We start from the raw sequence: 14,564 nt of genomic DNA, 5'->3' as shown, positions 1-14,564 counted from the left end.
CTATAATTAAATAGTTCAATAATGGAAGTATCGCCATTATAACGATGTAATTATGATGACATACTATTAACACCATCAATATGTTAAATATGCCAGGTTAATTTCCTTTTTTGTGCAGTAAGTACCTTCTATTTGTTAGTTTATCAGTACAGTTTAATTTTAGACTAGAATGTTTTGACCACTACACTTCATTAACTCAGTCGTGACTACAAAAACATAATGGCAAATTAAATACCATTCCCCCCTCATAAGAAAAATCCTAGTTTTAATAATTTAAGTAAGGTCTCTAATAAATTAAGATCACAGTGACCCTTGAAATTAGATGAATCCATACTTTTTAAATCAATTTATGAATTATTGTTTATTAATATAAAAAAGTACTAAGTATTGAGTAAGAGTCAGACATTAAATAATTATCATTTAGCACAAGAGTAATTTGCGTAAAGTCTTTTTTTCTCCTATTGTTGAAAAACATTATCGATCAGAGGCGTAGGGTTTGAGAGTAAATGAGCGTAATGGGTTAACTGTCTTTAAAATTAAATGTTTGTATAGTATGTGCGGAGTGAAACTACTGGATAGGTTAAGGAACAAGGAAGTAAGGAGAAGAACAGGTGTGGTGAGAGAGCTTGGTGAGAGGGTTGATGAAAATATTTGGGATGATTTGGACATAGGGAAAGAATGGACAAAGGCTGTTTGATTTAAAAGAGTTTGTAGTGCAGAAGTGTTGGGAAATTGAATAAGAAAAAGTCCCAAACATAGATTGACGGATGGGGTGAAAATGCTCTTAATGTGAGGTCGGTTAATCTAATGGATGCGAGAGTGTGTGCTAGGGACAGATGTGAATTGTGAAAGATACTTATTAATCATTGATAATAATGCATATGATGCAGAGGGGGTAAACCAGTGCATGATGTCAGGTCTCTCTGCTGATGAAGGGTTGCAAAACACAATAACTGTACTTAATGTTTGGTGTCAGGTTGGAAAGGGCGGAGGGAAATAAATGTTTGTTGAATATTAGTGTGTTCTTGAGTGTAGCCACCTCTTACAGGGGGGGGTATGGCTTCGGTATTAAGATAGATAAAATTCTTCATTTCGAAACTCACTCTTAACTGAAGGGGTCTGGAAATAAAAATTAAAAATAAAACAACAACGTGATTGAGAAATAGTGACAGTGATGGAGATAACGTGTAATAAACATAACGAGCCATTGTGTGAAACAATAGTCAAAAAAGCAAACTGGAACCCTCTGCAATCGCTATTGCAGGTGTCCAATGTTAAATTTAGCATGAACTTGTCGGTTTAGGGTTTATTTTAGCAGTAAATTTTGTGATAATTATTGTATTGAGACATTTGGCACATTCAGACAGTTAACACAGGAAGTTTTTTCTTTATTTTTTTTTAGTTAACTATGGAGATGCAAATGGTAGCATTTTAGAGTGGTTGAGTGCAGTAATGACATATTGAGCACAATAAGTCAGCCAATCAAGCATGTTTCTGAAGTATATTCAGTCTCTTCTGTGAACAAAAAGAATAATTTTCGACAATGCCATCCGTGCACAAAAACATTCCTAAAAAGAAATGAAATTGCTGATTTTTATCTGCTGTTTCTATTTGGGGTGTTTCTCATGTCTGCTGCTGTCTTCCATTTAGACGCACACAATCTTCTCCCTGCTTGGCCTCGACCATGCTTATGTCACCAGTATTGGACGTCTCATCGGGGTTGTTTCCCTCAAAGAGGTAAGAACATTGTTTACTTTTACAGCCATTCACTTATCTTTTCAGTACGTGGGCTGTACATTGTGTACGGCAATTTATAGTAACAGTAATTTTAAGTGATTTTAAGTAAAAGTATCATCGACAGTCTCTCAATCTCATACCTAACAACCTTGGCCAATGCTCCCCTTATCAATGATTGCAAATCCTCCTTATTAAGCGATGATAAACCTTACAAATAAAACATGGCACCCATTTACTCACAGCAAGACTGACTATGTAGAATACTGTGACAATGTTAGCAATCTATGATGACATTTTCCTCTGCTATCAGTGACAGAGATGATCCGGATTAGAGGCGAAAGGGGCAAGACAAGATATTTTTTTCTTTTTTTTTTAATACCATATGAATTTGTTCAACAGCCTACAGAATTTGAAATAGTCATGAAACATACAAAACACTTGGAAACAGTATAGGGTGACATGAATGTGATCTCTGTGACTCCACTTTGCACCTGCTCCCTTCCTCTGCACCTCGCGCCAAATTTTGTTACGGTAACTCAACCGTGGTAAGTGGTCATTATAAACTGGCATTTCATTTCATTAATACCATTTTAATGTATTTTATTTTATTTCATGTTGAACCATTATTTGAATATGTTTTGTGATTAGAAAGATGTGTTTTATAGCTATTTAGGGTTCACTTAGTTTGAGGGCCAACAACAAGAACTAGGAAGCGATTTTTCAGAAATGTTCGGAAATGGAAAAAGATAGGAGCGGGAAATATTTATATATATTTTTTATGTGATGGTTTTCTGTATATGAACGAACATGATACTAACATTTTTTTGTTTTTGTGAGGGTGACCCAAGCGGGCTGTCGGACAAAAGTTTATTTGGGGCAAAGGGAATAAACAAAAGGTGCAAATGGGAGGAGGAGAAAAAGGGAAACAAAAAACACAGTCCTGAAACATTCATGGCTGGCAAGGTCCAGGTCTAGAACTGATCAGCAACAAGTATACCAAGGAAGTAGACCAGTTCGTTTTTAATAATTTCATATCGTAAAATGTGCTCGTTACATGAGGAACTTGAGCTACGAGCACAATCCTTGTATGAATTAAGCTATGAAGAATTAAGTAAGTAGAGGTACTACTCAGGGTTGCACAGTTAAGAGAGATGTCGTCGACATTGCGATGTGACGTAGTGGGATTTTGTGATCGCATGACGCTTCAGTTTTTTCAAGGATTTTGTAGAAAGCAACTCTAACAAAGCTCCCCAGAAGAAGGCGCTCTTTACCTAAGTTTAACCCCTTAAAATCCTGTAAAATTCACATAAAATCTCAATCAGAGACGTACCCAAAGTAAATTGAATGCTGTTTGGAGATCCTGGACGATTTTTGTCTCTTTTGAAAGGAAACACTCCTAGGTTTTGTACCTAACTGAAATAATCACTGTAAGTACTACTAACATTTAGTAGTTTAAGTTAGAACTCACAGAAATACTAGGATTTTAACCTTCCCCTGATTTTTATTTATTTTATTTTTGGCGGGGCAATCACATGCAAGATGAGTGTAACGTAGGCCTTTTAGCTGGATAACAGCTGGGACAATACCATGAAGCCAGGTCAAAGTTGATCACCATCTAAATAACTAAACATTTGCTAAGTCAAATTATGTTTATTTGTATAGCCCTTAATCACAAGGAGTCTCAAAGGGCTAACATTAGATTTTTTTTATATCTTCTAACGATGTGCGTGACTGGAGACATCATACAGACACGTATTTGCTTCTCAACAGTCTGATGGCCCTGTCACTAGTATTAAACCTTGAATGCATAAGTGGGTTTTAAAATGGCCACATGAGTTTTTATTCTTCAAAGTGTTTAAAAATTAAAAACCGTTGTAATATTGTTATATTCCTCGTATTCCTCATAAAACATGTTTATGACATGATGCCATTAGTATTTCTATTTTTTTCCCCATTAATTACCGACTCTTAATTACCACTCTTGGAAGAATGTATGAACTGATAGGTCAGGCATCCAAGGGTTAAATACCGTGTTTTCATGACTATAAGACACACAGGGTTACACACAGGGTTATAGGTTTTTTGTCCTATATTTTCCATACATAAGGCGCACCAGACTATAAGGCTCTACAGTGGGAATGTCAACAAAACAGTCAGATAGTGCAGGCAAACGTATTAACCCCTTAACATTCTGATGGCTTGCGAAGAAGCAAATACATGTCTCAGACACGTACGGACACGGTGTCTGTACAATGTCACCAAGCACTCAAATGCGTCATTCCACATATCATTAAGAAGGTTAAACTCTAGAGCTTCAAGAAATGCCAACCATTTATTAGTTTCTATTTTCTTTTTCGCTGGCAACTGTGGACAGCAAAGTAAGAAATTCATTGTGCAGGGAAACGTGGTTCTTTACTGTGCATATGACAATAAACACTTTGAATTGCATTGAATCATCAAGATAAGTCTGAAACAAGATACTAGGAAAATATAAAGCCTGGGTAGCTCACCAAGGTCCTCTTGCAGCCATTACGTCCGATAACAATACGCAACCATGGTCCTTTTACATCCGTGAGTGTAGTAAATCCAACCGTGTAAAATATTGACACACTCCAAAACACGCAATAATACCGACAAAAGAAAGAAAAAAATCAGCCGAGAAGCATCTGCATCCATGAACGTTGCTGGTTGATAGCTGTCTGTTTAGCCCCATAACTCTTGTTTACAAATACAGACTACGGTAGTAAAGGCCTCAGGGCAACCAAACATGTGATTCACATATTTTTCGCCCAATTGCAGGCTTTGTTTTGCCCCGCTTTAGCCTATGTGAGTCTGTAAATGCTAAAAAGGATCCGCCTCCTTTACCTCCAAATGACTAGCCAATAGTAACTAAATGATGACACATTGGTTAGGAAATGAAACGCCGGTGTATACGGTATATATATCCCAGCATGCACAGCGGACTACTCCTACGGGGGAAAATCTAGTCAGCGGCTGCTTGCCTTAGTTGCGAGACCTTGGACTTCAATATTGATCCATATATAAGGCGCACTGTATTATAAGGCGTATGTTCAGCTTTTGACATAAAAAAGGCTTTTAGGTGCGCCTTACAGTCGTGAAAATACGTTACCTACAAAAATAACAAAACCAACCCAGAAAATGCAACAGAAAATTGCAATACTGGTCTGAAAAATCACAATTAGTGTTTCTCTAGTTTTAGCGTTGCTTAAACGAGTAAGTACTACTGTAGTTGTAAAAGTTATGGCTGTCATCACTTGTTAGTAGAACGCTTGTGCGTTTCCTAATTGCCAAATTACAGACAAGCACACAATTCAATCAAAATGATGGACTCCTCCCTTTAGTTGTTATGTAAATTAGCAGACAAAAGGCTCCTTGATGTCGCCCTCCCTTTTCAAACGTCCGTTTTGTCAGTCCTCACACTGTCCCCCACTAATTCCACCTCCTCCACTCATTGTGAATTGGCCGCAAAGTGGAGAGACGATTGTTTGCTAAGTGCAGCGCAATTTGTCCTCGACATTTAGGTGGTTTTGTTCTGGATTGCACAGGCAGACAATGGCCCATCCAGAGCAGATAAAGACCAGGATTTTCCCAGCCTGACATTGTGTCACCCAGACATGCTGTTGTACTTCCAGGTGGGAGTAGAGAAATGATTTTGTTCACGTATTAGCAATTCTGCTCAGATAAATTGAGTCATGCTTGTTGTTTTTCTCACCAAAAACTTTTAAGTCTACTTACATATACAGATTGCTTAGCAAAGCTATCAAGCGTTATGTCATAATGAAATCAAATTCAAAGTGTTGTCATATGCACAGTAAAGAACCCGTTTCCCTGCACAATTACATTTTTACTTTGCTGTCCACATTTTTGCCAGTGTAAAAGACAATAGAAACTAAGAAACTATATACATATACACATAAAAGAATATTACGAGTATTCAAAAGGATAAAAATACAAAATTAACTCAAGATGAACTTGGAGCAAGCCTTCCTAAACCAATCCTCAAAACTGTTACACCATTTTGAGCTAGTTTTAGCGTTGCTAAAATTGTTTTCTTTCTTTTTTATCAACTATGCAGCAGACACGCAATGGAATACACTAGATGATCCATTTAGACATAGTGTGAGTTACCCAAATTCACAAACTTTCCCATTTTTACTCGGGCATACAAACACGTTTCTGCAAAAATACATTACAGTATTTCTTAAAGGGAGAGCTTCTATTATTTGACCACTACAGATGCTGCGCTACTTACAAACGGGATAGGTTCTGGACGATCGTTCGTAAATTGAATTTGTTCTTAAGTTGCTTCAGTGCTATATTTTGTATGGAATGTATGTTTAAGGCTTGTATAAGTAACCTGTATTATTTTGTACTAGAAAATAAACCTTTCATAAAATAATATGCTCTATAAAAATAAATAAAGTTAAGTTCAACTTACTTTTGGAAGATGAGCTTTAAAAGTTAAGTGGCTTCCCCCTCCGTGGTAAAAAGTGGCCGAAACATGTGATCCAACTAATTTCTCCGAAGCATCAAGCTTCCATATTCCACTTTCATTTAAAAAGAAAGGGCTCGCCTCTTCTTTATACATAACACCAACCATATTGAATAGATGCACGAGGTATTGAACGATAAAAAGTTCTTAGCGCGCTCAAGATACAGTATAGTATGTTTGCACACAAACTAAGGAGCAGAAGCTGATTTTTTTCTTCAGGGTGGATGCTGGGTGAACACTTACAGCGCCACCACACGGTGGTAGCGGTAGAAAGAAGCACTACAGTACTTTCCTGTACTCGGAAAAAAGTGCACACAATACAAAATATAAATATATAAGCGTCTGTATGTGTTGCCATATGCTGTTGTGCTAACAGCTGTCAGCTAACTTTTCTGACGATGCAAGCTACTTTTTGGTGACTGAATAGCCCGAAATGTTTCCACTTTGATTTGCATTTCTAAAACAACATGGTAAGGCTCATGTAAAATAAATGTTAATTTATCGACCTACAAGTATTTTTTTAAAGGCCAGCACTGCGGCACAGTGGTTAGCGTGTGTGCGGCACAGTTCTGAGGTCATCAAATCAAACCTCCTGTGTGGAGTTTGCATGTTCTCCCCGTGCTTGCGTGGGTTTCCTTCGAGTACTCCGGTTTCCTCCCACATACCAAAAACATGCATGTCAGGTAAATTGGCCGGTCTGAATTGTCCCTAGTTATAAATGAGCAAGTGAGTTGTCTGTCTCTGTGCTGTACGACCGCTGGCAACCAGTTCAGGGTGTCCCCTGTTCACGGGTAGCTGGGATGGGCTCCAGCTCCCCTGCCACCCTACTGAGGATAAGCGGTGCAGATAATGGATGGATGGATGAGTATTTTTTAAAATGGATGCTTATATGATACTCTATGTATTATTTAAATCAATATTGTTTTACCTTTTCAAAAGAATGCAGGTTGTTTATCTACCAGTAGGAGGTGCTAAAGATGACACATTGTCTATTTAAAGGTCAGGTGGGCAAACTCCGACCCGCAAGTTTTTATCTAGCCTACCACATAAAAGTTTTAAGAATATAATGATGATGTGTATGAAATGGTAAAAAAAAGATTGTCCCTGGTGTCCCCAACATTAAGATAGCTGGCTACATTTTCTTTACTTACATTTTCATCATGTTTTTATATTTATTGTGTATTATTTGTTCTTGCAACATCCATTGCAGCCTGGTCATCCTTCTCAAGGTTTCTTCATTTTTCTCATCTTGAGGTTTTTGAGCTTTTCCTTGCCCTCATGTAGGTTTTAGATCAGGGGATTGTGTCATAATAGTCTGCAGTTTGCAATAATCCAAGGTCTGCGTAGCCCTTTAAGACTCCTTTTGATTAAGGGGCTATACAAATAAACATGACTAGACTTGACTAAAGATATTTATCAAATTTCATGAACCAAACAACTTCCGAGCTAGCTGTATTGAATTTTGTGTTTTTCAACACATATTATCAAATTCAGGCTTTTTAAAGGGACCATTTTTTCACCTGGCTTTAATTCTGAGCGTTTCAGGACAAAACAAAAAATAGATTTAACATGTGCTTGTCTGCATGTATGTTTATTTATAAATTATGTCATCAGTGCTAAGATTTTTCTGTAATGTGCAAAAAAATGCAAAAAAACATTTTTAAAAATGCTCAAAAAATAGAGAAGCCTACATTATCATTTTTCCCTCATGTATTGCAGCAGTATCAAATTAGACTTTATTGGTAGGAACAAAAATAAAATTAGTATTTTTTTTCTTCCTGGCCCTTCTAAAAAGTTTGCCCACTCCTGTTTTCAAGAATACCTAGGGTTTTTTTTCCCCTTTTCCCTCAATGCACCTCATTGGGCAAGAAAATAGCCATTACTAAAAATAAGGATCACAATACAGTTGAAAATTAAGAAAACTAGGCAAACTTGAAAAGGTCACACGGATTTTTTTTCAAGCAAGTGCTTCACGAAAGGTGCTTTACAAGACAGTATGTGACATTTAAAAGGTAACTGTATGCTAAAGAAGAAAAAAGGACACCAGAGACTGTAAGCATAAGGTGTAATTATACAATGATGACTGCGGGGAACATTCCACGAAAATAGATCTGAGAAGAATAACGAGAAGATGACCCTTACACATTCTGTCTTTTGGCTAGTCTGACATTTCAGAACTTCCGAAGTCAGTGCTATAAAGCATCTTTGCATTTATTTATTGTATTACCCGCACTATAAGGTGCACTAGATTGTAAGGCAACACCCAAAATTAGTCTGTGATATAAATTCCATAAACAAGGCGCACAGGACTGTTGTTTACCGGTAAAAGTGACTCAGGATTAATATTTAATTGGATTGACTGAGGGCGGAACGGCGGATGCGTGGTTAGCGCGCAGCCCCACGGTGCAGAGGATCAGGGTTCAAGTCCAGCTACCGCAACCTCCCCGTGTGGAGTTTGCATGTTCTCCCCGTGCCTGCATGGGTTTACTCCAGGCACTCCGGTTTTTCCTCCAAATTCCAAAGACCTATATTTAAGGTTAATTGGCAGGTCCAAATTGTCCCGTTGTGAATGAGCGAGCGAATTGTCTGTCCCTGTGTGCCCTGCGACTGTCTGGCAACCAGTTCAGGGTGTCCCCCTGTCCACTGCCCGAAGATAACTGGGATGAGCTCCAGCACCCCGCGACCCTACTGAGGATAAGCGGTGCAGATAATGGATGGATAGATGTATTTACTGATTTGAAGTTAAGCTGATAAGCTGGTAAGCATGTTCTCTATGCTAAAGTTATCTGAATAACTCTTAATATTTTACGTTGTTACTGACTTATTCGAGTGTGTCTAAGATATGCACGTACATGTAACGTTAGTACACTTGTTCGGCCTGTTCTTTATTTTATTTTCATTTGAAATTGACTTTCAAGATGGCATGCATGTTTTTGTTGTTGGATTTCATCCCCCAAAAATGTGACCTGTACTCCGGGCTGACTCATAGTCTGGAACATACAGTAGGGCGATGATATTTTGCCTCATCATTCCAAAATAAGTCGAGTAATAAGATGTCGAAATCCATAAAGAGCAATTCGACTTTTGCTTGTTTTGTGTGCATGCAGCTTCGCAAAGCCATCGAGGGCTCGGTGACGGTGAAAGGCGTGAAGGTTCGCCCGCCTCTAGCCAGCTTCCGAGACAGCAGAACCAGCAGCAGCGAGAACGAAGCCACAGAGCTCCACAAGTTGTGGGAACACCAGAAAAGAACCTCTCTGCCCGGCGACCTCACCCCGTCCGAGTCCGACGAAAAGTCCCAGTGATGGACCAGGAAGAAGTCTGGTTTTACCCAGGTCTTCGGACGAATATTTAATCGTGAGGAAAGGTCATAGCCTCCGCCAGTTTCATAAACTTTTGAGGAAACTCCACCAGAAGGCAAGCACCGCACATTGTCAAAAGGGATGCAGACATTGACATTTGTTTTGCTGGTTATGCCACTTTTATTGTCAAGCATATTTGTCTTCCACTGTGTGTACTCGATGAAAAGTGATGATTTTTACCAAGGACGGGAAAACTACGGCTCGCAGCCTTTTCAAATCGGCCTGCCAAACAAAATTGTAAAAAATAGAATGACAATATACATGTGTGTGTGTGTATACAGTATATATATATATATATATATATATATATATATATATATATATATATATATATATATACACAATAAAAATAATTTATAGTAAATAAAGTACTAACACTAAAAAATGATTAGGGGGAGGAGTGGTGGTTACCATTTTTTTCCATTGTCCTCTACTACAAAAAACATCACTGCAGAAATACTACTACAAAAATACCACAAAATGTATTCAAAACTTTAAACAAATTTAGTGCGTCAAAACAGGGACCTTATATATTATTTTACTTTCATTTAAAAAAAAAAAATCTACAAATACCACAAAAATACTACTAAAGTAATGCCACAAAAATACTACAAAAGTAATTGTCGTAAAATTAATAATTCTTGTAATTGTTCTAAAACATAAATACTACTACAGATATCCTACTAAACGAATAATACATGCAACAACAGTTTTTTACAAAATTCCTACTACTAAAATATTACAAAAATCCTATTTCAGAAATACCACACAAATACTGCTACAAAATACCACAAATTTACTAGAAAACTATCAATTTAAGTACTTAATACAGGCCTAAATATATTATTTTACTTTCAATCTGAAAAGAAAAAGCTATTAAAATACAGTTACAGTAATACTATAACAGAAATATTACAACAGAAAACCTACAGGAATAATACAATAACTGCAACTACATTTATTTTACAAAGATTCTACAGAAATAGTAAAAAAAAATCATACTTCTTAAATACTACCACAGAAATACTACAAAAATACAACTTCAGTAATGATACGAAACTACATATCCAGTGAATTGCTTCAAACAGGCACCCAGTATATTATTTTTCTTTAGTGTATCAAACCAAAATGTGATCAAACGAATCAATTTAAAACAAATATAAAGCTATATATAATGTGCGTAAAAGTCTGCATGTTTACTAATTCATAAATGAAGAAAAAAAGGAGGTCTCTAGGACTTTGCCGTTTTAGTCAATAACTTTAACCCAATTCGGCCTGTGTTTTCCCACCCTTGATTAACACTGTATGTTCATTTTATGTAAGTTTTTTACTACTTTTGGTGAATCTTCACCGCCGTTTTTCAAATGACGTACGACTCAAGCATCCACCCCCCACGTCCTGCAGCTATTTGAATAATGCACTCCTTTTCTATGAGTAGCCCTGACATATGGTACACAGAAAGGCAGCCATGGCGTTGCTCGCCCATCTATATATAGCTCATAGCGATCACGGGAGCTTGAAAGGATGGTAATGGAAAGAAGCGAGTGAGAAGGGGGGCGGACACAAGCAAGTAGCGGGGCGCAAAGGGCGCCAAGATGCTTGTTATCATCAACCAACTGGGGCTGCTTTCAGTTTCCTCGCCAATCCAGTTTTGATCTGCATCTTGGCTAACATTTGCAGCAGTCGGACGCTCTGTAAAAAATTGAGAGCGATCATTTTGCTTATTTTAGCTTTTTTTTAATTATATCATGAGCTTTACTCCCAGTCTTTAACAGAAGTGTGAAATACCATAAATTCCAGACTACAAGCCGCTACTTTTTTTGCTACATTTTAAACACTGTTGCTTTAAATCCAGCTTTTTTTTTTTCCCCTGCGGCGGCACCAAGGAAAACGGCGAGCTGCTCTTTTTAACAAAACACTTCAAGTACAGAACACAGTGGGGATGTCGGAAAACATTCATGACATCCTTTGAGAGAAATAAGTCCTGTTTTGCGACCGTTTTTCATATAGTAAACAATAAAGCAAAACGGTACTTTATTGAATATTTAAAATTTTTCACCCAACTATTAAATACATTTATACTGTACATCAGAAATGAACAGCAGTAAACATTATATATCTAAAACACTACACTTACTATTCTGAATGTCAGGTTGCTTAAGTTTCCTTTAATTTTCAAGGAACGATGACAAGTGAATACAATTTGGTCCATTACAAGGAAGTCAGTGAGAAGGGGTACGGACGCAGGCGAGTAGCTCAGTGCAAATGAGCCCAAGATGCTTGTTATAATCAACCAACTGGAGCTGCTTTAAGTTATTCATATAATAAACAATAAATCAAAACGGGGGGTTGAACAGTACTTTCATGAATATTAAAACTTTTTCACCCACATATTAAGTCCTAAATGTATACATCTGAATTAAACAGCAGTAAAAGTTATATATTAAATATGAATATCCATTATTATATACATACGCAAGATTCTAATTCCATCTAATACCAGACTGCAGATAATTCTCCTTGTTTGTAGTTTTTTCCCTTGTATTTGGAAAATAGTTCAACATTTTCAAAATTTACTATAGAAATTTTCATTTTAGAAAAGTTAGGAGAAATAGAATTCTAAATTATATTTTTAACATATATTTCAATAAAGAAAATGATTTCTATTTTTAAAATATGTTTATTAAATTGACTAATTTAAAAAACGTTTTTCTTACATTCAAGAAAAATGTAAAATAAGCCAGAAAAATATTTATTAATTAAAAAATATATTTTAGAATTAGAAAATATGTAGTGTAAGCAATACAAAAATTAAATACAAATTTCTTTTAAATATATTCTTTTTACAAAAACTAATTGTTTAAATACTGTGTTATTTCTCATTTAACTTAAAAAAGTAAAAACATAGTTAAAAAGGTACTTATTTTATTTATTGTTTTCTCTCCAGATAATTAAAAAAAAACTACATTTATAATGAGCCAAATGATCTGCCATCAGTACAAGAATATCACGATTGTGAATTTCCCTGCGGGGATGAATAAAGTATCTATCAATCTATTTTCCCTCATTTTCAACCATATTTTGTGCAGTGACCAAACAATAGCAAAATCAATTAAAATCATTAAAACCAAAATATAACCGAAATCATTTTATCGATTATCAGCTGCAAGAATGACAGCTGAAATTTAAGCATTCGGTTCTGATAGCAGCCCAGTTTTGGTCTCAGCATCCGCTCGGATACGACAGACCATAAGTAATGTGTATTTAATATTTAATGTGAGCTCAGTGGAAAGAAAACTGTGATTTGTCTTCCCTGTGATGTTCATATCGCTCTGACTTTGCTTCCTACTTCTTATTGGTATCGGCGTGGATTTGCATAACATCATTTTTAGGAGGTTTTCGGAAATGCCATATTCTATTCATAACATGAGCTTTACTTCAAGTCTTTATCGGAAGTGGGAATTACTGTAAATTCTGGACTATAAGCCCCTACATTTTAAACACTGCGACTTTAAATATGACATATCTTAAAAAAGAAAACGGTGCGCTGCTTTTTTTCCACAACGCATGCGGAAACATGACACCCTTATGGACAAATGAGTCATGTTTTTGCCAACATTATTATCATAACATATAACAGGAGCAAAACGGGAGGTTCAACAATGCCCTTATTGAATATTTACAACGTACACACGATATTTAATCTTTTTCACCCACAAATCCTCAAGTCCTCAAATTATACACACTACACTTCTCTTTGCATATCATCGGCGTCAATGTCTGGTCGCTTTAGTTTTATTTAATCCTTGAGGAACGATAACAAGCAAATGCAATTCGCTCCGGTATCACATAAAACAACAATGACAAAAACACAGACAACTTTTTACGTCTGTGTTGCAATATGGCACTATTCTCCATCATATAGTTGCCCTGGCGCTGCCGTCTAGAGCCTCATATTTCAGTGAAGCAGCCCTCATCCGTGTTTTTTGGGAGCAGTCGTGAATATATGTCTTTGTTTAGCTATGAACCATTACTTATGTGATAGCTTTTCTCACGACACTGCTTCACTGAGGACCGCCTACACGGTCTCATTTATTGAATAAAGTAAGCAACACAAGGAAGTACGGGCTTCCTCTCGACAAAGATCTCATCAAAGCCACTCCCACCATCTAATAGTGATTTTTTTTTTTTTTTAATATACTGAAGTCATTCCCAGTGGCTTGATAATTACTGATAAGCTGTGCCTAACCCGTTTTCTTTTTAAGAAATTAAAATTAAAAAAATTACATTTTGGCAGGGCAGCAAGGCGGCGCAGTGGTTAGCGCGTGTGCGGCACAGTTCTAAGGTCTTGGGAACCTCCTGTGTGGGTTCAAATCCAGCTACCGGACTTCCTGTGAAGCTAATGAGAATAAGATGAGACATTTTGGCACTCAGGGACGATGCTTCTGAAACGTATTTAGCTGTTATGGCACTGATTGTGTTCATTAACTTTACATTTAAACATATTTGAAAATATGTTTTGATAATACAAGTTTATCATACCCCGGCAGGACCAAATTAACCATTGCAGCCCGAGCGTACAAAGACAAAATTGAGTTTTGCAGCTTTTGATCAGGTGCGCTCTGTTGTCCGAAATTACAGTAATTCAAAATGTAAATTCTTACAAAATTGGAGGCTTTTTTTGTGGAAAATTATGCTTTTCCTGTCTCAGGATGTAATATCTGAAAAATCTCTGCACAAAAATCCTTGTCGCAGATTAAACTGGCCGATGTGATGGCAGCCCCACATACTATTGTTGGAAATTTATTAGGAGTGATGTGAAAAGAACCAGCACGGCGTTTGTGTGTACTTTTGTGCATACATGCATGTTGGCGCACTTTTTCACGTCAGACAAATTGGCTCCAGATGTGGTCGAGTAGTTTTACACATGATATGGATGAGATACTTCACAAATG

At 36.8% G+C, this 14,564-nt stretch overlaps 1 protein-coding gene across 2 annotated transcripts in view; it reads left to right on the top strand.

Annotated features, from left to right (window-relative positions):
- LOC148358502 (chloride channel protein 2-like) overlaps positions 1-9,834 on the top strand; it is a 158,259-nt gene extending 148,425 nt beyond the window's left edge. For both annotated transcript variants that reach the window (XM_088345397.1, XM_088345396.1), the window contains 2 exons: positions 1,651-1,737; positions 9,358-9,834. In XM_088345397.1, coding sequence (XP_088201523.1) covers positions 1,651-1,737; positions 9,358-9,552 — 282 coding nt within the window. In that variant the 3' untranslated portion in view covers positions 9,553-9,834. The remainder of the gene's footprint in view (positions 1-1,650; positions 1,738-9,357) is intronic.
- Positions 9,835-14,564: the final 4,730 nt, after the last annotated feature.

This window comes from Urocampus carinirostris, chromosome 10, assembly GCF_059441175.1.
Source record: "Urocampus carinirostris isolate Australia breed hairy pipefish chromosome 10, RoL_Ucar_1.0, whole genome shotgun sequence".
Classification (NCBI taxonomy): domain Eukaryota; kingdom Metazoa; phylum Chordata; class Actinopteri; order Syngnathiformes; family Syngnathidae; genus Urocampus; species Urocampus carinirostris.
This window is presented reverse-complemented; position numbering and strand designations above follow the sequence as displayed.